At 45.4% G+C, this 25,724-nt stretch overlaps 1 protein-coding gene across 7 annotated transcripts in view; it reads left to right on the top strand.

Moving 5' to 3' along the window:
* DLGAP3 (DLG associated protein 3) overlaps positions 1-25,724 on the top strand; it is a 68,333-nt gene that overhangs the window by 14,955 nt on the left and 27,654 nt on the right. For all 7 annotated transcript variants that reach the window (XM_078331150.1, XM_078331149.1, XM_035250739.3 and 4 more), the window contains 4 exons: positions 7,851-7,933; positions 12,101-13,258; positions 17,261-17,466; positions 17,804-17,876. In XM_078331150.1, coding sequence (XP_078187276.1) covers positions 12,152-13,258; positions 17,261-17,466; positions 17,804-17,876 — 1,386 coding nt within the window. In that variant the 5' untranslated portion in view covers positions 7,851-7,933; positions 12,101-12,151. The remainder of the gene's footprint in view (positions 1-7,850; positions 7,934-12,100; positions 13,259-17,260; positions 17,467-17,803; positions 17,877-25,724) is intronic.

Here is a 25,724-nt window from a genome sequence, read left to right as displayed (position 1 = left end):
GTGCTTTGGTGCTAAAGTCAAAAGAAGTCAACATATGGAGATATATGTGCAGTTGTTTGAATAGGTCAGCTTAGTTACTCATTGCTGCAAGCTAAGGAGGTACGTATTGTGATCCCATTTTACAGATGAGAAAACTGAGGCTCAGACAGATAACACAAATTGCTCATGGTCATAAAGGTAGGTTGTGACATAATGGATGGAGGTGAATGATTGGTTCTCCAGTACCCAGCTATGAGGTTGCTGGGCTTTCCCTTCCAGCTCCCTGGAGTTGGAAGAGAGACCTCTAATCTACAGGGGTTTGTGGGAGTCTGCAAATCAAGGTCCTCTATTCCTCTCAAGTGCCATTATCTTTGACTACCAGGACTGCTCTGCTGTCTTCCATATGTTTAGGGTGTGGGAGGTCTTCACAAGGAGCCCAGGCAAACAGAAATTCCTACATGCTTGAAACAAATGAGTTTTCAGACTACCCATTTCTGATCCAAACCAAGTCATGTATGGATAGTTACAGCCTTTGCCCAAAGCTGTCTAGAGACACTCCCAGCTTCTCTGCCTCCAAGGCTCATGCATTTAAATAGCGTCTTCCTAGTTAGCGATAGCTAACCCTCAGCACCATGCTAGATACTTTACTTGCATTATCTTAGTGCTTGTGACATCACAGGGAGAAAGGGACTACTCTTGCTCCCATTTGAAAATGGGGAAACTTAACTTGAGAGAGACAAAGAGGCTTCCTTGATGCCACACGTCTAGTAAGTGATAGACCTGGGATATGAACCCAAAACAGTTTAGCCTAAGACCCAGAAGCCACAGTTTCTCACCAGTTGCACCTCACCAGGATCCTACAGGAGTTCTGGTCCTAGGAGTCCTCTGTCTCAACAGTGTGCAGTCTTCCCCAAAGAAGGCTCCTGGAGACTTTCAGGAGAGGGGGAAAGTGGAAATGATAAGGCAGCACAGCCTGAGAATTGGTTCAGTTGACAGAAAAGGAAGAGATAGCTGAGAAAGGGCTGGAAGCAGTTGGCCATGGCTGCAATTAGGGGGCATGAAGGAGTGAGGCTGGTCAGGCTGAATTGTGTCTCAGAGGGCTTTTGGCAGCCCTGGAGAAGGAGGAGGAACCCCAGGCTCTGCTTCTAATGCCTCTTGGGTACATAGCTCCAGCTGGGAAGGGAGCTGGGGCCCAGCAAGTCTGAGTGAAGGACGTTTGTGGGGCTGGTAGATCCTGAATCCTCCTCCTGCAGACCATCCCTGAAAGTTGTGCCTCATTCTTTCTCTCTGCAGCATGGGGAGGGTCGCCTTTTTCCTTCTTACTCTCCCTTCTCTCTCCACTATCTTCCCTGAGCTCTGCAGAGTGACGTATCTAGGGGAGACCTAGATGCAACTGGAAAAGAACCATCTTTACCTGCTAAGCGGAGTGGCTAGAGAAACATCGTGAACAAGGCTGGGTATAGAGGCTGGATTTCTAATACCAGAATCTCCAGGGCTTTCCAAAGCCTTTGAAGGGAAAGGAGTGGAGGTCCTTTCTGTGGGCTGTTGTACATAGGAGCAGAGTGGATGAGGGAAAATATGCATTCACAGAACAGGTATTTTTCGAATACCGTTTAGTGGCAGGCATTGTTCTAGCCACTCAAAATAATGCAGCACAGAAACAGACACAGTCCCTGCCCTTCTGGAGCTTATGTTCTACTATGGGGAGGCATACTATAAACAAGCAATAGACAAAGAAAATAATTTCAAAGGGCAATCAGTGCTCTGAGGGCAATGAAGCAGGTGATATAGAGCATACCCAGGGTTGCAGCTCAATTTTAGTTGGAGTGAGTGGTCAGATAGGCCTCTCTGAGCTGAGACCCAAAAGATGAGACAGAGGAAGCCATGGGAATATCTGGGGCAGAGTGTTCCAGCAGAGAGAACATCAAGTGCAAAGCCCCCTGAGGTGGGATTTTCAAAGAGATTATGGGTAGTGTGGGTTATTCACAGGCCGAGCACTGTCCAGTGGGTCAGGAGATGGATTTAGACTTGTATCTGCCTAAATGTCTCGAGTGTTTTGGAGCTGTAAACCCATTTTCTGTAAAATTTCTGCCCTAAGCCTCTAGGAAGTGTTGATTAAATAAAGTAATAAAGATGAATGAATCAAATGGCAAGCCTCCCTCCTTCCATTCTGTTTCCCCTTCTTCCTTCTCCATTTTCTGGGGCAGTGAGGGGAGGAGGAGGAGGTGATTTTCCTTGGGTTCTAAGGGGCGGGGCTGGATACAAGGCATGTGGAGTCTTCAGCAACAAGGCTGGGTAGTGGGGTTGAGGGAGGCCAGGGACTAGGACCAACTACAGAGATCCCGCCACAGGCATCTGGACAAAGCCAGCGTCAAATCAGTCAGGGGGCCTCAGGCAGGACTGGATGCAGGAAGAGATAAGGGGCTGGGGAGGCAGAGGTATGCCTATCCATGGGCACAGTCGGATGATCAGGGTTATGAGCTGCAGGTCACAGGCTCCGTGTTAGGGCTTCCAGTGTGAAGGGGTGAACAGAGAAACTGAGGCACAATCTTGTCTATACTGGTTGGTTAACACAGGGAGAGGGGGTCAGTAGGCAAAGCCTAAAACTTTGGGATCTCAGGGACACCCAAGGCTTACAACAGGCATGGAGGAGCCAGGCTGACAGCAGCAAAATGAATTCTAGGCCTCACTTGCTGGAAGTTCTGCTGTGTTGGAACTGGTGTGGGGATGACCTCACAGACTACAGGTGAGGGGATTGGATAGGGCTGACCTTCACAAGGGAATAACTCTAACGTTTTGCTGCTGTTCGAACTATCATGTTCAACTTGTAGCTTTCCCAGACAGCTTCCTGGGGAAGGAGTTAATTGGCTAATATTTGGTTTTTAAAATCTTCATCTTTGCCTAAGGCATCGCTTTGTGCCAAACTCTGAGATACTGGCCTTTGTCGAACACACCTGGATCCCTGGGTACCCAGATGTGGACAATCTAGAGTAAGAACTTACCTTTTCCCCAGCTGAGGATCTTTGGTCTTAGATGGTCATCCAGAGAAATTAAGTGACCTACTCAATGTCACACTGTAAACCAGTGGAAGAAACAGTGATAAAGATAGCTACTGTTATCACGTGCCAGGGACAGTGCTAGCAGATTTCTATGCTTTACCTTGTTAAACATTACATTATTCATACCTTTACAATGACTCTGATATCATCCCCATTTTTCCGACGAGGAAACAGGTTAAGAGAGGTGAATCACCTGCCCAAGTCTACACAGCCTGCAAGTGAGTAGAAAGGGATTTGAACCCACAGAGTCTGAGGACAGAGTCCACACCCATAACTGCTTGAATCAAGGGAGTTTGTGAGTTGCCTAGGTCTCAAGAAAGGAAAACCAACTGATTTGGCTGGGCAGGGCCCTGAGGGAGAGGGAGAGAAAACACTCTGTCTCCTTCTCCCATTTTCCATTCTTTTTCTGGAAGGTAATTGCTTAGGGCAGTGACAACCTCCTGGTGAATTACACAGCTGGTTTCCCAGTGAGATTTGTAACAACAACCCCGCCAGCCTGGCAGCCCCTAGCAAGTTCCGGTTTAAGAAACGAATTGCTGGATTGTGTAGTTGGTGCTAAATTGGGTAATTTCTTGGTGACGGCATCTGTGCCATTTCTTCCATTCCCAGATAGATTCGAGCTGCATCAGAGATGGATTTGTCACACACGGCACCCTCCCAGACTCCTTCACTCTCCACTTTCCAGCCAGCCATAGGCTACTGCAAAAGTGGCTGCTTCCCTCGGCCCCCAGATTCACCATCTGGGCAGCTCTCTGTGTCCTGGGATAGTGGTTGGATGACTTGGTGCAATAAAAATGGGAAAATAACACCAGCACCCATAATTGTCATAGGACTTCAGGGAGCGTCCTTTATTCTATACTAATCTGACCTTGGACTTGGTATAAACTCGGTGCTCACCACACATGGGAGAAGACTAAATCAGACTGTGGTTAGGTCTGGAAGATATGTATGGATGAGGTCTTTTTATTTGTTTGTGTACTTTAAGAAAATAGATTCACTTTCATTACTCTGTTCACTTCAGAATGGTATTGAATAAGTTTGACTTCTCTGGGCTGGCAACACAGATAGGAGAAAAGCTAATGCTTTGGAATCGGCCATCACTGGATTTGACTTCTGGCTTTGACAGCAGCTCTCAGTGTGACTTTGGGGAGCTCAGTTAGTCTCTCCAAACCTCAGTCTCTTCTTCTGTACACTGGAAGGGGGAGGGGGCGGATAATGTCTATCCCTTGAAACAGTTTTGGGACTCACATAAAATATCATAAATGAAAGGCTCTTGTTTTGTAGACTCACATTCACTCAGCAAATGTCTGCCATATGCTAAGCATTGTTCTAGGGATGGGGAGAATTCAGTGGATAAGATGGATAAAATTCCTGCACTTATGGGGAGCTAACATTCTAGTGGGAGAGATAGACAATCTAGGAGTCACAGGAATTTAAAATGGTAACAATATAAGGGACAGGTACATGGTGCCTTGAGAGCAAACAGCAGGGGGATCTGACCTAGTCAGAGAGGCCAGAGAAAGCTTCCCTGAGGAAGCAACAACTGGGCTGAGATCTGAAGGGTGTGTAGGAGTTAGCAAGGCAGAGGTGGGTAGGAAAAGCTTTCCCAACAGGGGGAATAGGCCCCGTGATGCGAGGGATCATGGGACTGACAAAAGACTGTCCTGGCTGCTGCAGAGAAAGCAAGGGGAGCATGTTGTGAGAAGATGCTGGAAAAGTAGGAAGGGCCAGACCCTGCAGGCCTTGTTGGACAAGTGATGGCATTTTATCCTAAGGACATCAATCAGCCAGTGAAGAGTTTTAAGCAGAGGTGTGACATGATCAGATTTGCATTTTTAAATGGCCATTTGGATTGGAGCAGGGTAAGAATGGAAGCAGGGAGACCAGTTAGGAGAAGATGTGCAGACATGCAGGCAGGAGATGGTGTTCTCAGGGACAGTTGGATTCATTAGCAGTGCTTTCTGCTGCAAATACTACAGGAAATCTGGCCAACAGTGGTTTAAATAAAGAGTGCATTCCTTATCACATGTAGACCTGGAGTAAAGCAACTGTTCATGTTGGTTCCATGGCCTGATGATGCCAGGACTGACATCTCTGCAGTTCTCTAGGCCTTTTGTGGTGGCAAGATAGCGGTCCTAGCTCTGGCAATTATGGTTGTAGTCAAGCCAAAATGGAGGGGAGGAAAGATGGCACTAGCAGGTCCTACCCCTTTGGTCACAAAGGCAAAATCTTTCCCAGAAACCTTCATCATATTTCCATGTATATATCACTAGCCACAATGAAATCGCCTGGCCTCTAGTTACAAAGGAGGCTGGGATAAGGACAAGGAAGCTGGGAATGAGTTTTAGCAAGTCAGCTGACAGTGATTTGATGGATATGGAAATAAATGGGCACATCTGCTTTCTAGGAAGCAAAATCCATAGGACATGGTGATGGATTTAATTATTAGTCCCTTCCTCACTTGTTTTTCCCTCCCATTGATTTTGTTTAGTAATGGAGTGAAGGCAGGTGGTGTGGGGGGATGAAGGCAGGTGGTGTGGGGGGACGAGTGTGATCATAAAGCATAACATATAGGAGGAACCCAGTTGTTAATGAAATATTTTCTTTAGAAAAATCCATAAATTGGATATCTCCTGCTCCCAGTAATTTTGATTTGATTGTATTGTTTACTATTTGGACATTGGAGATTTTGGAAATCCAAAAGAAAGGCTTCTCATGAAGGATTACATTGTATAATCTTTTAGAGTTTGTAAGAGTTATTGTATTATTTGATATCCATTAAAGTCCTGGGAGATATATGAGCAGGTATCCTGAGGCTTAGGGAGGGTAGGCCACTCTGGTATGTCAGGTGTCACAATCATTCTGATCTCAGGACCTGTGCTTTTTCCACTAAACAGGGCTGCCCTGTTTAGGACCTGGGTAAAGGAGTTGAGGGTTGATCTGTCTGGAGAAGGCAGCAATTACAGGGCCCATCTTCTCCAAGACAAGAGCAAGGAGAACGTGGATTGATGGCAAAGGAGCTGAAGTTTGATAAGACCTTGATGAAAGCTGAGTGGCTTGCCAGCAGCACATGTGTGAAGCAGGAGACAGAGGGGCACCTGGGAATGTCCATCACTGGGAAGTTCCGTGAGGCTCCAGCTTGACGTCACCACACATAGAACAAATGGAACAGTCTGGGCTTCTGCCAAAGTGGCCTTTTGTGCTGTGAGTTTCAGATATAGGTCCTGCCTGGGGCAGGAAGAGGGAAGAGAATGACATGGATGAAGGGCCAGGCTATCCTTCTGCCTTCTTTTCAAGGCAGAGAGATGCTTCCAAGTGCTTTTCCAACAACTGCTTGAAAAGCCATCTTGATCTGAAATTCCCCATTTCCCCAAAGAAAGGCAATGGAGGAGAATTGTCATCCAGAGCCAGGCAGTAGGTATCCATGAGGTCACCCCAGTCTTCCTTCAGGCAGGGTAACCAACAGCTTCTACAGTCCAGGTTCCAGGGTGGGCCAGGGCTGGCCATGTCTCACCCTGTCTTCTATGGAAGATTCTTAGGAAACCACAATCTTCTTCATTGTCGCACATCCTTCAGGGTCAGGAAGTTCTTCCTGATGTCTGACTGTGCCTCTTCCACTACTATTAATCATGTTTGCAAAGCTAGCTGTTCTTCCTGATGTCCCTGTGTCTAATAATGGCATCATTAGTCTTCCAGTCACGGCTGCTGCAAACTTCAGAGTCATCTTCCTTTTTGATTTTCTCTCTCCTATTCCCAGTATTTGCCATTCCCTGTCTGCCAGAACTCTCTGAGCCCACCCCTTAGAATTCCCTGTTTGCACACCTCTTCTGCCTGTCCTTGCTGTTTCCTCACAAGGTAGGTTCTCTTCCCCACCACCTGTGTGTGGGACAGACAGACATCTTGTACTCCATCACAAACACCCTCTCTTCTGAGAAGTCTTCCTTGATTGCCCTCTATTGAATCTGATCCTGTCTTCATCTGAAGTAGACCAACATTTTGGTACCTCTTTCCAGCACAGTCATTTATTCATCTATTTAGTGAATGCTTATTAAGGACTGGATTTGGGCAAAGTCCTGAGTTAGGTGCTGGAGATCCAGAGATGAATAGGATTTGGTTTCCTTCCTGCAGAAGACCACATTCTAGGTGGGGAGATAGAAACCAAAACAGACATTTTCAATGCAGTGTGATAGCTGCTTTCATGGGGACACCCAGGGTGTTATAAGCCCAATAAAGAGCATAACCTAGAATAAGAGCACAGAAAGTCTTCAAGGGAAGGTGGGGCTTAATATGAGTAAGTGTTAGCCAGGGGGAGGGCTTTGAGGTGGATGAAAGAACATTCTAGGAGGAGGGAATAGTTTGTGCAAAAATAAAGTGGCCTGTAATAACTCTGTCACATGAGACGTTGTTCCTCTGTTAAACTACAAACCCCTCGAGGACAGCGACCACTCTTAAATAGCCTCTATACACTTCTCACTCTCTTGCTTATGGTAGCTGATCAACAAATGTTTGTGGAATGGAATCATATTTGAGGGCAATGGAAAAAAAAAAAATGCAGTGGCTTAGCACCATGGACAGATCCCACAGACACCTGCAGTTGGAGGTAGTCCAACCTGTACACACATTTGCATGTATTTGCATAATGAAGCCAACCTCATTTCCCTGGGGGTTCAAAGGCTCTGCATCATGGGGGGTCCAATCAGTCTGGGTTTGGGGGGTTGGGAAGGGAAACTGTCAGGGCCAGAGACCATTCCTCTGAGGACTGAGGGAAAACGTCTGTCCCCTTTTGCTTACCATCCTTTCCTTTTTCATCAGGAGCCAGTGGTCCTGAGCCTTCTGAAGTTAGGATTCTGCCTGGTGGTGGGGATCCTGACATCAAGGATGGGACACCCCGGATGGTAAGTGATAGAAGAGTCTGGGAGACGGGGATTAGACTCAGGTTCTCATACCAGAATAATGGGTTTGAATCTTGATTCAAAGTGACTCATCCACTTACTGGCTTTGTGACCTCACCATTTTGAGCTCAATTTTCTCATGGGTAAGTGTGGATAATATCTACGTCACAAGACTTCAGTGAGATTAGAGAATATCAGGTATGCACAGTACCTGGTATATAGCAAGTGCTTAGGAAATAGTAGGAGATGAGCGATGAGCAGGACCTGGAAGAAAGGTGGATGTGGGGAGGTGGTGGTAGGGAGAAAGAGAATGAGTCTCAGAGGTGCTGCTGTCTGGAGTCTTTGAGCCTGTCATCCCTCCTAGTCAGCAGATGGCCCAGGAGCCTGGTCGAGGATGAGGGAAGGCACCGTCTGCCAGCTCCTCTGTCCCTGTCCCTCCTGCTGTCACTCCCTCCTGCTGTAGCTCCTGTCCTGGCAGCTCCTGGAGTCCTGATTGGAGGCAGCTCTTGCTGAGAGCTGACCTCTCTGTCCTGTAGCCTTGGCAAGCCTAGGATGGGGGCCAGGAGCACTGGTTCCAGAGTTTTTTTCTCTACCACTTTCCTTCCTTGCCTTCCCTCTGTTCCTGGGAGGAGGAACTCCTGGGTTCCAATCCCTGTTTAGGATTTGGATGCTACTATGTGTAGCTGCTGTTCTTCTTTATGGATTTTCCTCCTTCATGGGAATGGGAGTGGAGGGTGGGGGTAAAAGGCAAAATGGGAAATTTCATGGGGGGAATATTTGGAACTCGGAAGAGGAATGAGAAAGAGTCATCTCAGGTTCTCCTTCTTATTTCAGTCCACAGGGGAGGGAGAATGAGCCTACAGCCAGATGGAATGCACAGGATGTAGAAAGAAGGGGAGGGATTTTTCTGCGGGATGGTGCTGGATATGTAGATTTGGGTCCAGTGTTCTCTTTCTTCGTAGCAGCTGGGAGCTGTGACCCTGAGGCCTGGCTCTTGCAACAGTGGGGTGTAGAGCAGGGTTGGGGTAGAGATGTGGTTGTGGATCTATTTGCCTAATGCCAGCTTGTGAAAAGCTAGTTCACCTAAAGACTGGTTTCTTTGAATATTTTATGTTTTCTCGGGTATCCTTTTGTTTCTGGTAATCTAAGGATACACACACCCAAAGTATATATATATTTTTATACATAAATGTTCATATATTTATATATATGTATATATAAATATTTCTATGTATATAAATATATATGCATTTATAAATATTTATTAATATATATTTACAAATATAAACATAAATATATATAAATTTAGAGGCCAGGTCTTACTCTGTTGCCTTGGCTAGAGTGCAGTGGTATAAAACAATCATACTTCACTACAGCTCTGAGCTCTTGTGCTCAAGTGATCCTCCCTCCTCAGCTTTCCAAGTAGCTAGAATTATAGGCATGTGCCACCACATCTGGCTAACTGAAAATTTTTTTTTTTTTTTTTTTTGGCGGGGGGAGGAAGGCAGGAAGGAAGGGAAGAAGGACGGTAGGGAGGAAGGAAGGGATGAAGGAAGGAAAGGAAATCAAGCAATGAAAGAGACATTGCCGACCTGGATCTAGAGGTTTACAAGTTGATTTCTTTTTTTTTGAGAGAAGGAAAGAAAAAAAAAATAAGTAAAGGAGAGGAAGAAAGAGGAAGAGAAAGAGGGAGAGTAAATGGAAATATTGCTTTATTTTGAAAAAAATTGGGTATTAATAATGGCCAATCAATGTTTTATTTAAACTAACGGGTAGGTGTGATGTGGTATTGACAAGAATGTATATTTTGTGTATTTGAAGTGGAGAGCTCTATAAATATTTATCAAGTTTACTTGTTCTGGATCTGAGTTCGAGTCCTTGATATCCTTATTAATTTTCTGTCTCATTGAATCTAAGTCTCCTATCTGGGTGTTAGGATCGTTAGCTATTGTTGTTGCATTGATCCTTTTACCACTATATCTTTGTTGCTTTAAAATCTACCTTATCCGATACAAGAATTGCAACTCCTGCTTTTTATTTATTTATTATTTATTTTTGCTCTCCATTTGGTTGGCAAATCCCTCTCCATCCCTCCGTTTTGAGTCTTTGTGTATCCTTGCATGTGAAACAGGTCTGGATGTAACATGCCGTTGGGTTTTGGCTGTGTCTCTTGATTGGGAATTTAGTCAATTTAAATTTAGGGTTACTGCCATTTGATGTTGACTGGCTGTTTTATCCCTTCGTTGGTGTAAATTCTTCTTTATGTTGGTAATCTTTACTTTTTGGTGTATTTTTAGAAAGGCTAATACTGGTTGTTTCTTTCTGTGTGTAATGCTTCTTTCAGAAGCTCTTGTAAAGCAGGCCTGGTGGTAATAAAATCTCTGAGTACTTGCTTGTTCATAAAAGATTTTATTTTTCCTTCAGTTGTGAAGCTTAGTTTGGCTGGATATGAAATTCTGGGCTGAAGGTTCTCTTCTTTGAGGATGTTGAATATTGGCCCCCACTCTCTTCTGGCCTGTAGAGTTTCTGCCGAGAGATCTGCTGTAAGTCTGATAGGCTTGCCTTTGTGGGTTATCCGACCTTTCTCTCTGGCTGCCCTTAGTATCCTCTCCTTCGTTTCAACCCTGGTGAATCTAACGACTATGTGCCTTGGGGTTGGTCTTCTTGAGGAATATCTTTGTGGTGTTCTCTGTATTACCTGGGGTTGAATGTTGACCTGCTTTGCTAGTTTAGGAAAATTTTCCTGAATAATATCCTGAAGGGTATTTTCCAGCTTGGATTCATTCTCTCCGTCGCATTCAGGTACACCTATCAAACGTAAATTTGGTCTTTTCACATAGTCCCACATTTCTTGGAGACTTTGCTCATTCCTTTTTATCCTTTTTTCTCTAATCTTTTCTTCACGTTTTATTTCATTAAGTTGGACTTTGACCTCTGATATCCCTTCTTCTGCTTGAACAATTCGAGTGTTTAAACCTGTGCATACTTCTCGGAGTTCCTGTATTGTATTCTTCAGTTCCATTAATTCACTCATACTCCTCTCTAAGTTGTCTATTCTCAATAGGATTTCATCAAACCTTTTTTCAAAGTTCCTAGTTTCTTTACGTTGGGCTACAACATGTTCTTTTAACTCACCGAAGTTTGTTATTATCCATTCCTTGAAGAGTGATTCTGTCATCAGGAGGCACTCGTTCTCCATCAAGCCTTGTTCCATTGTTGATGTGGAACTGTGATCATCTTTAGAGGGAGAGGCGTTCTGACTTTGAGTATTCTCAGCTTTTTTACGCTGGTTTCTTCCCGTCATTGTAAATTTATCCTCCTGTCGTCTTTGAAATTACCAACTTTCAGATTAGGTCTCTTGAGTGGACGTCCAGGTTGTTAGTTCCCAGGGCCAGAGCAGCGGCGTTAAAACTGATGGTGCTTTTCTGCCCAGGATTCTCCTGTTGGGCTTCCTTCTTGTTTCCGTAGTAGGCGACTCTGCCTTCCTGGGGCTCCAAACCTCGGTCAGAAGGGGAAGCGGTCCCGTTTACTCTGCTCCGAGAGCTGCCGCGTCGAGGTGCCGGCGGAACCGCTGCGCCGACCACGAGAGTCGCACTGGCGACCCGTGTGTTTCCACCACTGGGGGATCTTCTGCTCCGTGAGCGACCAGACTGTCTGAAAGTGTGGCGTCCTCTAGTTCTCCGCGCCTTCCCTGAGAGCTGCAATCCCGGGATGTTAGCGATCGGCCATCTTGGATCGTTCAGAAGCGAAAAAATTTTTTTATAGAGACGGGGGTCTTGCTCTGTTGCCCAGGTTGATCTCGAACACTTGGGGGACCACGTGATCCTCCTGTCTTGGCCTTCCAAAGTGCTGGAAGTACAGGAGTGAATCACTGTGTCCAGTCTCTAAGGACATTAAAAAACCCATTTGACTGAGGGAGTATCCTCTTGTGAATAAGTATTTATCAGATTTGCAGCATTCCTTGAATGATGGGATTAGTTTGCGCCCTTGAGTGTCTTTGTCTATTATGACCATTTAAAGGAATTTTTAGCCCATTTGTGGGAAGATAGTACAATTAATCATAATAAATTGACATGATTTACCTAAAGGAATATAAGAATGCCTAATAAAAGATGGTTTCAGGTGAAGGGGGCTGTTCAATTCACATACCTTTTCTCCCTATTTTTCTAGGAGGTTCCTGGGGCCTGGCCCCCAAGACTATGAAGAGCCTTTGCTGAGGCCATGAGGGGTTACCATGGCGACCGAGGCAGCCATCCCCGCCCAGCCCGCTTTGCTGACCAGCAGCATATGGACGTGGGCCCAGCTGCCAGGGCCCCATACCTGTTGGGCTCCAGGGAGGCCTTCTCCACTGAGCCCCGCTTCTGTGCCCCGAGAGCTGGCCTGGGACACATTTCTCCTGAAGGGCCCCTGAGCCTGAGTGAAGGGCCATCGGTAGGCCCTGAGGGAGGGTCAGGGGGGGCCGGGGTTGGGGGGGGTAGCAGCACCTTCCCCAGGATGTACCCTGGCCAAGGCCCCTTCGACACCTGTGAAGACTGTGTGGGCCACCCCCAGGGCAAGGGTGCCCCCCGCCTGCCTCCCACACTCCTGGATCAGTTTGAAAAGCAGTTGCCAGTTCAACAAGATGGCTTCCACACGCTACCATACCAGCGAGGGCCAGCAGGGCCAGGGCCCGGGCCAGCACCAGGGACTGGCACTGCCCCAGAGCCCCGCAGTGAGAGCCCTAGCCGCATCCGGCACCTGGTTCACTCTGTGCAGAAGCTCTTTGCCAAGTCTCACTCTCTGGAGGCGCCGGGGAAGCGGGACTATAACGGGCCCAAAGCTGAGGGAAGAGGTGGCTCTGGAGGAGACAGCTACCCCGGCCCGGGTTCTGGAGGCCCCCATACCTCCCACCACCACCATCACCACCACCATCATCATCACCATCAGTCCCGGCATGGCAAGAGGAGCAAGAGCAAGGACCGCAAGGGGGATGGGCGGCACCAGGCCAAGTCCACAGGCTGGTGGAGTTCCGATGACAACTTGGACAGTGACAGCGGCTTCCTGGCGGGTGGGAGGCCTCCTGGGGAGCCTGGTGGTCCCTTCTGCCTGGAGGCTCCAGATGGGTCCTACCGGGACTTGAGCTTCAAGGGGCGCTCGGGCGGGTCAGAAGGCCGCTGCCTTGCCTGCACTGGCATGTCCATGTCACTGGATGGACAGTCGGTCAAGCGAAGTGCCTGGCATACCATGATGGTCAGCCAGGGACGGGATGGATACCCGGGGGCCGGGCCAGGCAAGGGGCTCCTGGGTCCGGAGACCAAGGCCAAAGCCAGGACTTATCACTATCTGCAGGTGAGGCTTTTTTGGGGTTGGGGAACAGGGTCCTCGACCTTCACCAGTCTTGTCAACCAGGGACCAGTGGGAAGGGTTGGGTGGAAGCCAGGTGTCTCTGTGATGGAGGGCCTGGATGCAGGGAGGCTCTGGTCTGCCCCAGTGGATCACCCTGAGCTCCTTTGGGTCTTCACTTTTCCCATTTGTGCAATGAAGGGGCCATTCTATTCTAATGATGTGTCAATGCCTGGAAGACTTCCCCTTGACCTACTGTTTTGGACAGACTGCTGATCTCTGTCTTGAGGGGTTGGAGGCATAATGAAGTTGAGGGCAGGCAGTGAACAGGATGATGAGGTACAGCTTAGCTGTAGCTGCTCTTAAGACTGAAGGTTGACAGTTGCCAAGCAGTTCTCCTGCCCCAAAGCCTTTACCAGCCCTCTTTTCTGCTGTAATCTGGGTAGCCCACATGTTTGAATATGAAGATTAGTTATTTCCAGAATGTGCCTCTGTTCAGGTTTGTCATTCTGGGGTACCTGTGGTGGGACAGCTGAGTCTGTAGAGGAGTCCTGGGAGCCTGTCTTATGTGTTTTCCTAGACTAGGGGACAAACTGGGTTTCAGCCCTGATACAATTCAGGTGGGGCCTCCTGGGAGTGGATGGTGCAGGCGATAGCTGGCATGCTTTTCTCATTGTGTCTTACCACCTCTGTGGTCTCTGCAGGTGAGGCCAGAGCTCTGATTCTTACTTGTTGTGGAGCCTTCATCCCAGCCTCATCTAGCCCACATTGTTTTCTTGAGCCCTGCTATAATTTTAGGAGGAAAAGTCAGTACGTGTTCTGGAGGTCAAGTATATTTCCACATTTCACATAGTTGATACTGATTTGTTTATTCAATGAGCATTTCCTGAATGCTGTGGATACAAAGATGAAGACAGATGCTGCTTGTGAGGAGTTCACAGTTTAGAGGGGGAATAGACAAGGAAGCAGATAGAATGTAGTGTGATGAGGCTGAGATATGACAGAGCCCTGAGAATCTTGGGAACACAGAGGAGACACCTCACCAACCTGGCGAGGAATGTCTCCTGAGCTGAATCTCAGTGGAGGAGTTGGATATGTTGGTTGCTGGCTAAATGTGTTCTGGGAAGAGATCATACAGCATGTTCAAAGGTGTGGAGAATAGAGGCTGCGTGTGTCTTTGAGGGACATTGGCATTGCTGGGTAAGTTGTGCACAAGTTAGGGCTCTCCTGGATAACTCGTGAAAGCCCAAGGCAGCACATAGGGCCACAGTGCAAGCAAGAAGGGACTTTTGGAATCAGGACCCTGGTTTGCCCCCTCCCTGGGTAGGGAGGTGCTCTAAGGAACTGAAGAGTCCAGGGAGGGAACCCCCATCCTTTCTCCCCCATAGCCAATTCCTTGCTATCCCTGAAGACTTGCTGCCATTTCGTTGCTCCCTGCTGCTTCTCCAGGGCTGCCTTGACCTCCCTGGGGGCTTCCTTTTTAACATGCACCTCACAGTGTCCTGCAGAGGAGCGAGGAGCTCTGCAGTGGCTACTGTGTGGGAACCCTGCAGTGTGGCCTTCCCATCTGCTGGCCTGCCTCTCTCCACCTGCCTGCTGCTCCTCTCTGTAGAGAATGGGGAAGGGAAATGATCCCTCCTGTCTGGAGTTCCAGTGCATCTGAGGACTGGGAAGTCTGAGCCCATGTGGAGAAGAACCAAGGGGCTACAGGGACCCTGCAGATAGCATCATGCTCCCCTGGCACAAAAACAGGAGGCTAGCCCCATGCGGCCACTGGGAGTCCTTGTTGGACTCTCAGTCCAATTGTTGAAGCCCTGTTTCTCCCACTGGATACCAGCTTTCTCTTAACCCTCTTCCAGAATCCCTCTGTCCACTCTGAGGCCCTGTTTGTTTATGGAGCCTCATCTCTGTGTTTCCATCTTCTGATTGAGTCCTAGCCCCTCAAAGAGGCCTGCTCCTCCCTGTGGGTTCCTTCAAGAGACCCCATCTCATCCCCAGAGTCTCCACCTTTCCCCTGAACCCTATGCTCTCTCTGAGGTGTGACCCCTTTTGGAGCTCCCATCCCTACCCCATTTAACCTGTTCTTTACAACAAGTGTTTTAAATCCTCCTTACCTCCCCCGGTCCTCTCCCCCACATCTTCACTTACACCTCATTTTCCGAAGTGTAGGCTGACATCATGGACTCCCTCAGCTTCCTGTCAGCATCTCTGTAGATGCATCCAGATTTCCAGCCACCCTTGTCCCCTTCCTTGGCTCACAGGAAAAGCTAGGACCACCCATCCCAGGCTGATCCATCCTCCAGGGCTCGAGCCCATCTCCTCATGACCCCCTTCATCCCTGAACGACTCCCCTCCCTCTGAGATTTAAAGACTACCTTTACTGGCTATTTCCATCATCCTGAAAACATGTCCAATGTCACTTGCATCTTAAAAAATATTTCTGCAGCCCCATCCCACATTCCATGTCCTTCGTAATAGAGCTCTTAGAGCATACACACCTGTCCTTCACTACCCTTCAATTCTCCCCTCACTGTGGTCTGACTTCCACACTCCCTGTCATTGAAACACCCTGGCATGGCCACAGATGATCTCTTGAGGGCTGTCCTCAAAAGGTACTTTTCGGTGCTTATATTAATTGTTACCATTTATTGAGCACTTTCTGTGTCCTGGAAACTCTCTATTGACTCATTTATCTTTGCCACCAAGCCTCCGATGTTGGCATACGTATCATGACCAATTCGCCAACAAGGAAAATGACGCTTCGAGGTTAATCCGTTTTGCTTAAGTTCACCTAGGCAGCAAGCGATGGGGCCAGCATTGCACATGGATCTTTTAACTCCCGAGCCTGAGTTACTAACCTCTGAACGCACTGTGGCATTTGACATAATCGACTCCTTTTATTCTTGAAATGTCTCCTGTTTCTATGACATGGCATTTTCCTGACTTCCCTCCTACCCCTCTGCCCACTCCTTCTCAGGTGACTTCACAGGCTCCTCTTCCTTTCTTCACAGTCCCTTTTAAAATGTCAGTGGATCTCTGCTCATCTTTCTTCTCCTCTCCCCTGGGCTGTCTCATTCACTGCTATGGATTCAGCTGCCACCCATGACTCCCACATGTCCGCCTCCAGCCCTGATCTCCCCACTGAATCCCAGAGCCAGACATCCAACCACCTGCTCAACAGTGCTATGCCAAGCTCAAGGTGCTCAACCCTGACCCTATCACCTTTCCCTAGACTTGTTTCTCTGGGGTTCTATGGCTCAGTGAGCGGCAGCACCCTCCCCCAGGTCCTCAGCCAGCAGCCTGGCAGTCATCCTCGACTCCTCCCGCCCCCTCATCCCCCACGTCTAATCAGGCTCACTGATGCTCCTTAACACCTCTCATTTCCATCTCCTCCTCTTCCCCCTCATTGTCATTGTCTTAATTTAGGCCTCATCGTCTCTTGCCTGGATAACAGCATCAGCCTCCTAATTGGTCTTCCTCTCACCACTTGAGCCTCTGCCCTGCTCCTGGCCCTCCACAATCCAGCCTCTGTTTGGACTGTGGGAGAGCTCTTTCTGCAACACAAATCTGATGTCACTCCCCTGCATGAAGCCCTCTGTGGCTCCCCACAGCGGGGAAGAGGAGAGGATTTGGAATGTAAGCAGGTTGAAAGGATGAAGGAGAAGAAGGGGTAGAAGGTTGACTGAGGTCAGATGATGCCTCACTGCCAGGCGTGGAATTGACACAGGTCACTTTGGCCTTTGATCTTCAACTGCTTGATGCCTGGCATGTCACTCCCTCAGACTCTCTGGGTAGCCCTTAATTAAGTGCAGAAGGTCTGTGGAGAATGACGAGGTGTCTCTTGTAAGGGAGGGGGACAGCCTGAGACCCTGCCTCCCCTTCTGCCTCTGCATGTACCTGAGTGTGCCTGCTCAAGCCAGGGCAGAGCACCTCCCACTGGCAGTGGGAGTCCTGGCCTATAGATTTACTAGGGTCATGTCTGAGAGATAGAGATCCCTGTCCCTGCAGGTGCCGCAAGATGACTGGGGGGGTTACCCCACTGGTGGCAAGGATGGGGAGATCCCCTGCCGCAGGATGCGGAGCGGCAGCTACATCAAAGCCATGGGGGATGAGGAGAGCGGAGACTCCGACGGCAGCCCCAAGACATCTCCCAAAGCAGTCGCCCGACGCTTCACCACCCGTCGCTCCTCCAGCGTGGACCAGGCCAGGATCAAGTAAGGACAGGGAGGGCTGGTGGCGGGGGGGCGGTATGGGGTCGGGAGGCTGACATGGGATTCCTGTGGGAGGTGGGTGTAGAGTGGGTGCCAGTCAGGTAGCCTGCTTAGGGTTCAACTGGGGTGTCTCACTTTGCTCCATGTAAAGGGAGGGCCTTGGTGAGAGTCCCTCTCTGGTGCCTAATTGGAGGAGTCTCTTTACCCAGGGTCTCCTAAGGGATCTCTCTTTGGGGGTTCTGAGGAATAGGACTTGCTTAGGGGCCGCCGTGCTTTCATCTCCCCTTTCCCACCTCCTAGCAGTCCACTGTTGTGACTCTGGAATTTTGGCCTTTTCCAGCTGCTGTGTCCCACCCCGGATCCACCCCCGGAGCTCCATCCCCGGCTACAGCCGTTCCCTCACCACCGGACAGGTAGGGAAAGGCCCAATATGCCTGGAGGAAAGAGTGAAAAGGGGATTCAATCCCATGCTCAGCTGAGGCCTTAAAATCAGAGGGTCTGCCCATTGAGAGAGATCAGGCCTGGCTCTGGGGAAACTGGGAAACCTGCACTAGGACTCCTGGAGCTGACTCAGGCTGGGAATCTCAGAGAATCACAGCCTTAAAACCCACCAAATGTCCTCAAAGTGATGAGCTTGTAAGGGCAACGCCTATGCACTGGGGCTCTCCAGGCCTCATTGCTCCCACCCTGCCCCCATGTAAAAGGATTGATTTGTTCAGACAGGGCACAGGCCACGCTGCAGCCTCAGAGATGATCTGGGCCTGAATTCTGCCACCCTGCCCCTCTATCCTGTGGAACCACCAGCAAGAGACTTTACTTTTCAACACCTCTGTTTCTCATCTTTAAAAAGGCAATGGTAGGGACAGTTATTTCACAGGGGTTTTGTGAGAGTTCAGTGAGAAAATGTATGCAAACACAAGATACTTGGCCCGAAAATGGCGTTTTATAAATGTGAGTTCCATATCTAAGTGTGGACTTTCCTCTTAATTAGATGGAGGCAGCACCGTTTAGTAATGAAACACATGAGATGGTGTTGAATTCCAGCTCGGCTCCTTACCAGCTGAGTGACCTGGGGCAAGTTACTTGACTTTTTTGAGCCCCACTTTCCCTTTTTAAAAATAGGCATCATAATAGTGTTCTTGGCACATAGCCAGCACTCAATAAAGGTTAGCTATTTTTACTGTATGCTGGGGAAAAAGCAATGCAAAAGACTGTCCACATTGACTCCATTGTTCACTGCGGCAGTCTCTCAGTATTTCTTTGTTACATTGCCTGAACCGGGGAATCTGATTGGCGCAGCTCTCTTTTCACATCAGACCAGCCTCTGTTGCTACACCCACGAGTTAATGCTTAGCCCTCATTTTACTTGACCCATCAGCAACATCTAACAAAGTTGAAGATTCCCTCCTTCCTGAAACACTTTACTAGGTTGGCTTAGAGGACACCGAAAGCTCTACATTCTCCTAGATTGTCTCCCTGGCTGCATATCCTCACTCTGTGTCTTGGGTGTCTCTATACCTCCCCAGGATCTAGACACGAGCTTTCTAGGGCTCTCTCCCTGGACCTCTTTCTATATCTACTCCTTGGGTGATCTTGTCTGGGCTTATGGCTGAGGGCCTGATGACTTCCAAATATATATCTCCAGCCCAGACTCTCCCGTAAAGGCCAGGCATGTATGTCTAACTGTGTATTGAAATCTCATTTGGATATCTAGTAGACATCTCAAACTTAAGATGTCCAAAACTAAACTGCTGATACACACCCCTTCCCCAATGCCCTCCCACCCCTCACTGTCCCAATTGCTGCTCTATCCTCTGGTTTAGAGGATAATGACAACTTTATCCTTCTAGAAGCTCTAGTTTAAAAGCCTGAAGTCAGTCTTCACCTTCCCTCTCTCACAACTCACCTCCAGTCCTTCAGCTGATCCTGCTGGCCCCACCTTTAAAATACATCCAGGATCCAACGACCACTCCTCACCACCTCCACTGCCACCGGTTCTTCCAGGCACCATGTCATTTTGTCTGGACAATGGCACTGCCTTCTAGTCGGTCTCCTGCATTTGCTCTTGCTCCCCTTCATCCTCTCATTACACACTGCATGATCTTTAAAAGATACAATCACACTCACTCTTCTGCTCAAAACCCTCACCTTGCTCAGAGTAAACATCAAGAACCTAACCGTGACTTTCAAGGCCTGCATGACCTGATGACCTAACTGGAGTGGAGCGGCCTCTGAGTTCCTCTCCTAACGCTGCCTCCCTCCCTCCCACTACAGCCTCACTAGATTCCCTAGGGCCTTTGCATTTGCCACTACCTTTGCCTGGATGTCACCTTTCCAGACACTCCCACGGATCACTTTCTCACTTCTTTCAGGTCTTTTCCCAAATGCTCTAAAATTTTAATTTAATATCTCTTCCAGCATTTTCTGTTCCCCTTCCCTGTGCTGTCATTGCTAAGGTCTCCTCCTCCTTCCTCCTGCCCTTTCTCCTTCTTAGCACTTTGCACTAACATCACATATACTTGACATATTTAGCCTCGAGGTATGGCTTATCATCCTTGCTTTATAGAAGATGAAAAAAGTTTAAAGTACTAGAGATGTCACCCTATTATGTCTCATATATATATTTAGTATTTAGTCTATTTTTTATTTTGTTTAGTATTTGCCTAGAACACCTTTTTTCATTTTTTACTTTAAAGCTTTTTGTCTATGTCTCAGGTATATTTTTAAAAAATAGTTTATAGCTAGATTTTACTTATATCCATTCTGACAATTGCTTGAGAGTTTAGTACATTTATATTTATTGTGATCACTGATAAGCTGTGATTACCCCTCGGCCTAAACCTGGGGTACTGTGATGATCCTAACTCTAACCCGTGGGTTTATTTCTGTCATCTTATTTTGTGCCTTCTATTTATCTTGCCTTTGGGCTGATGCTTTTCTGCTCCTTTGCTGCCTCCTTTTGGTTTGAGTTTTCTCTATTCTTCTCCCCACCAAATCCCACACTGGCTTTGTAGTTATATATTCTATTTTATTGTTTGTGGTTACCCTTATAATTTTGATATGAATATTTGACTTAATGTCTGAAGCTGACAGTTTTTTCTGTACTTCTCCTGAACAATGCAGAGACCTTAGGACATTTTGATTTTGATGACCTCTTCCCTTCTTGTTCTTCTTTTTATTTTTTGGCAACAAAAATTTATTTTCTCACAATTTGGTGGCTAGAAATCTGATCAAGGTATCAGCTGGAGTGGTTTCTACCATTCAGTGAACTATATTTTTATGTTGTTGTTTGGAGAACAAAACATTTTAAATTTGATGATGCATAATTCAATTTTTATCTTCTTGATTGTGCTTTGGTATAAAATTTAAGAAATCTTTGTGTAATGCAAGGTCACAAAAATTTACTCTAATGTTTCTCCTAAGAATTTTATAGTTTAACATTTATATTTAGATACATGACTCACTTTGAGTTATGTGTGTGTGTGTGTGTGTGTGTGTGTGTGTGTGATTCGTGTTAGGGGTACAGCTTTATCTTTTTGCATGTGGATATCCAATTTTCCCAGCATCATTTGTTGAAAAGGCCTTTCTTTACTCATTGAAATTTCTTGGCCCCTTTTTCAAAATCAATTTACCGTAAATGCATGTGTTTATTAATGAATCTTAAAATTTATTCCAATGGTCTGCATGAGCCTGTCTTTATGCTATTGCCACATGCTTTGATTGCTGTAACTGTGTAGTAAGGATTGATTTTGGTAAGTTGAAATTATGCAATTTTGTTACTCCTTTTAAAGATTGCTTTGTGTTTTGTGCTTCCTTTACATATACACATGGATTTTGGGTAGGCTTGTTGATTTCCATAAAAAATATAGCTGGGAATTTGAAGGGATTGCTCTGAATGTGTAGATTAATTTATGGGGTATTGTATTCTTAACACTATTAAATATTATTGTTCTTGAATATTGGATGTATTTCCATTTATTCAGTTCCTATTTTATTTCTTTCAGCATTTACTTTAATTTTACTTTTTATTATAAATTGTCGAGTTGTAGGTGTATATATTTATGGGGTACAAAGTGATATTATGATTTCTTAATACAATGTGGAATAATTAAATCTAGCGAGTTGACATACCCATCACCTCAAATACTTAAGTGATCTTAGGACACCTTAATTTCAATGACTTCTTCCCTTCTTGCATGGACTTATTGCCCAGCATTTTAGATCTACCTTTTAACCTGTCAAATTAGTCTTTATTATTATTGTTACTTTCTATGTTATTAGCTCTTGATTGTATATACTCACATCTCTACCTTTTTTACTCCTCACTCTTCTTCCTTACATCTCATTATTTCCTCTTAAAGTATATTCTTTAGTAATTTTTTCAGTGATTATCTGTTAGTAGGAAACTTTGTCTTTAACAGAAAATATATTTTACCCATACTGTTTGATACAGTTTAGCTTATTATGGGAATTCTAGCTCAGCGTTTATTTTCTCTCAGTGTTTTGAAGATATTCTTTTGTCATCTGTCTGTTGTTGCTGTTAAGGAGTCAGCTAGCAACTTGGTTGTCTTTGTAGGTAGTTTTAATTTCTCGCAGGTTGCTGTTGAGATCTTGCTTTGATTTTATTGTTCTGCAGTTTTGCTATGCTTTGTTCATGTGTGTGCTCCATAGATCTGTGGATTCATCAATTCAGGAAAATTCTCTCATGTTATAGTGCCCTGTTTTTTACTTTCAGCCTGTTAAGGTATGTCTCTTGTAGACAGCATCTAATGAGTCTTTTTTTTTTTTTTTGGTCTTACCACTCTGCCTTTTGAATGAGTATTTCATCCATTCATGTTTTATTTTATTTAATTAATTTAATTATTTTGAGGCAGCATCTTGCTCTGTCACCAAAGCTATAATGTTGTGGCATAAACATAGTCCACTGCAGCCTTGACCTTCCAGGCTCAAGCAATCCTCCCACCTCAGTTCCACAAGTAGCAGGGACTAGAGACACACGCCACCATGCCCAGTTAATTTTTGTATTTCTTGTAGAGATGGGGCTTCACCATGTTGCCCAAACTGGTCTCAAACTTCTGAGCTCAAGTGATCCAACCACTTTGGTCTCCCAAAGTTCTGGGATTACAGGCATGAGCCACCATACCAGGCATTTTAATGTGGTTACTGATAATGGTTGGATTGTGTCATATTATTTTTTGATCCTCAGTTTTTTTCTGTCTTGTATTAAATCAATAAATATTTTAGTGCATCATTTACATTTCTTCATTAATTTTTTATTATACTTTTTGAGTTACTTTCTTAGTGGTCGCACTAGGAATTACAATGTATATCTTAGCTTATCAAAATATAATCATGGTACAATATAGAATATAGAAGCATTGCTCTAATTCATTTTTCCCCCTTTGTGCTATTACTGTCATCTATTACCTATATATGTTTTAAATCTAACAGTTGTTATAAACCAACATTGGTATTATAATAAGTGCTTTGTATAATCTTACATTATTTAAAGAGGTTAAGAGAGGGGGCGAGGAAAATATATTTATAGAGGCTCTTATATTTACTCACATATTTACCATTTCTGGTGCTCTTTATTTCTTCTTGCCTATTTGAGTTACCATTGGGTGTTACTTTCTTTTCCTTTGAGCCTGAGGGATTTCCATTAGTGCTTCTCATAATATAAGTCTTCTGGCAATAAATTATTCAGTTTATATTTAACTGAAAATGTTTTAATTTTTACTTCATCTTGGAAGAATAGTTTTGCTGGATATAGAATTCCTGGCTGACAGTTATTTTTCTTTCAGCAATTTGAATATACCATTCCACGGCCCTCTGGTGTTCATTATTTTTGATGAAAAGTGAGTTGTTTCCCTCCATGTGATGAATTGTTTTTCTCACACTGCTATTAAGATTTTCTCTGTCTTCAGCTTTCAACATTTCAACTGTAATTTGTCTGAATATGGGATCTCATAGTGTTTAACCTACTTTAGGTTCATTGAGCTCCTTTGATCTCTAATGATTTTTGTTTTTTAATTAAATTTGATAGCAAGGCACAGTAGTGGGCATTTGTAGCCCTAGCCACTTGGGACTTGGAGGGAGGAGGATTGCTTAAGCCCAAGAGTTTGAGGCTGTAGTGCACTATGATCATAATGCTTGTGCCTGTAAATAGCCATTGCACTGCAGCCTGGGCAACATAGTGAGACCTTGTCTTTAAAAACAAAAACAAAAACAAAAGCAAAGTTTTGGCTGTTGTCTATTCAAATATTTTTTTCTGTCCTATCTATTTCTTTTCCTCTTTTTCCTCCTGCTCCTCTGGAACTCCCATTACATGTACGGTAGTATGCTTGATGTTGTCCCATAGGCCTCTGAGGCTGTGTTCATTTCCGTTTAATTTTTTTCTCTCTGTTATTCATATTGGGTAATTTATACAGATCCATATGCATGTTTACTGATCATTTATTATGTTGAGCCCCTCTACTGAATTTTTAATTTCAACTATATTCTCTTCAGCTCCAGAATTTCCACTTTTCTTTTTTTTAATCTCTCTTTGTTGTGATTTGTATTCATGAAGTCATCGTTGTCATGCTTTCCTTTAAATCTTTAAACATGGTTTCCTTTAATTCTTTGAATGCATTTATAATATCTGCTTTGTAGTCTTTGATATATCCAACATTTGGGGACATGCATACCTTCTTGTTTATTTGCATGTTTCATAATTTTTTGTTAAATACTGAACATTTTGGCTGATATATTATGGCAACTCTGGATTCTTATGCTTTCCTCTTGAAGATTGTTATTGCTTTATTTGTTTGTTAATCCCTGAATGAAATCTGTAAAACCTGTCTTCCCTGCAACATGTGGCCTCTGATGTTTCCATTCAGTTTTATTTCCTTCTTATTTTTATTTTTAAGCCCTGTTTCTTAGGGGTTGCCCCGTTCAGCCAAGGATTTTTTGGAGGCTGTGCTCAAGAATCTCAAACTAGTTAGACTTCCTCTCTCTGCCTGTAGTTCTGTGTGTGAGCCGGGGAGGGCAAAGTTCAGGTTGTTTTGAAACCTATCCTGGCTTTTAATCATCACCAGATTCTTTTATTTCCCTGGCACACGTATATAGGCCCCATTGGCTAGGGATGTGTGGGTGGCTCAGGCTTCTCTGGTCTCTGCTGTGCATTCACCCAGCTTCTAGTTAACCCAAGATATGTGGAGAGCTTATCAAACTTTCTATGTCTGTCTCACCCCCTGGAATTTTCTGATAAATTTCTGGTTAGTTTGCCAGTCCATTGCTTGCCCCAAACATTGCTGAAACCCAGCCTAGCAGTGCTACTAGCCTTCCCTGTTCTTGATAGTATAACTGACAATGCCTCAAATTAAGTGAAGTCCTCTGGCAGAGACAGTGAAGCAGCTGATTTTTCATAGGCTGCATCACCTTTGTTGAAGTATTGCAACTGATAGTGCTGGGGGCTTGGTGAATGAAGGCAGCCTCAGGTGAGGATACTATAGAGTCATGCTGTTCTTACCCAAAGTTCAGTAATTTTTATAAATTCATGTTTATTTGTTGTATGCCTTTGATTGATTTTCAGAGGGATAAAATGGTGGTTTTGACAATTGTATCCTGCTTTGGAGTCTTATTTTCTTCTTATGTTTTGAGTTTTATCTTTTAAGCTTAGAACTTTTAAACATCATTTAAGTTATTTTGTTTTAGCTAAAGTAACACTAGCTACTATAACAGAGAAATCTTGAATTCTCAATGGCTTAACTCAATAAAAGTTTAGTTTTTGTTTATATCACAATTTGTATTTTCTATTGCTATATAAATTATCCCCAAATGTAGTGTCTTTAAACAACAAATATTTATTATCTCACAGTTTCTGTGGGTCAGGAATCTGAGAGCAGCTTGGCTGGATGCCAGTGGGTCAAGTGTCTCACAAAGTTGTGATCAAGGTGTTAGCCAAAGCTGCAGCATCTCAAGGCTTATCTGGGAGAAGATCTGCTTCCGCTCGCACTCAGACGGCTGTTGGCAGGCCACAAATTCTTGCTGGCTACTGACTGGGGACATCAATTTCTTCTATGTGGGACTCACTATAGGACTACTGACAACATAGCAGCCTGCCTCCCCCAGAGCAAAGGCTCTAAGAGAAAGAGTAGGAAAAGGTGTCTAAGATGGAAGCTATGGTTTGTTTGTAACCTAATCTCAGAAGTGATATCCCATTGTATCTGCCATATTCTATTCATTATAGGTGGGTCAGTAAGTCCAGTCCACACTCA

Source organism: Callithrix jacchus, chromosome 7 (genome assembly GCF_049354715.1).
Source record: "Callithrix jacchus isolate 240 chromosome 7, calJac240_pri, whole genome shotgun sequence".
NCBI lineage: Eukaryota > Metazoa > Chordata > Mammalia > Primates > Cebidae > Callithrix > Callithrix jacchus.
Note: the sequence above shows the minus strand (reverse complement) of the source record. Positions and strands in the feature narration are given on the sequence as shown.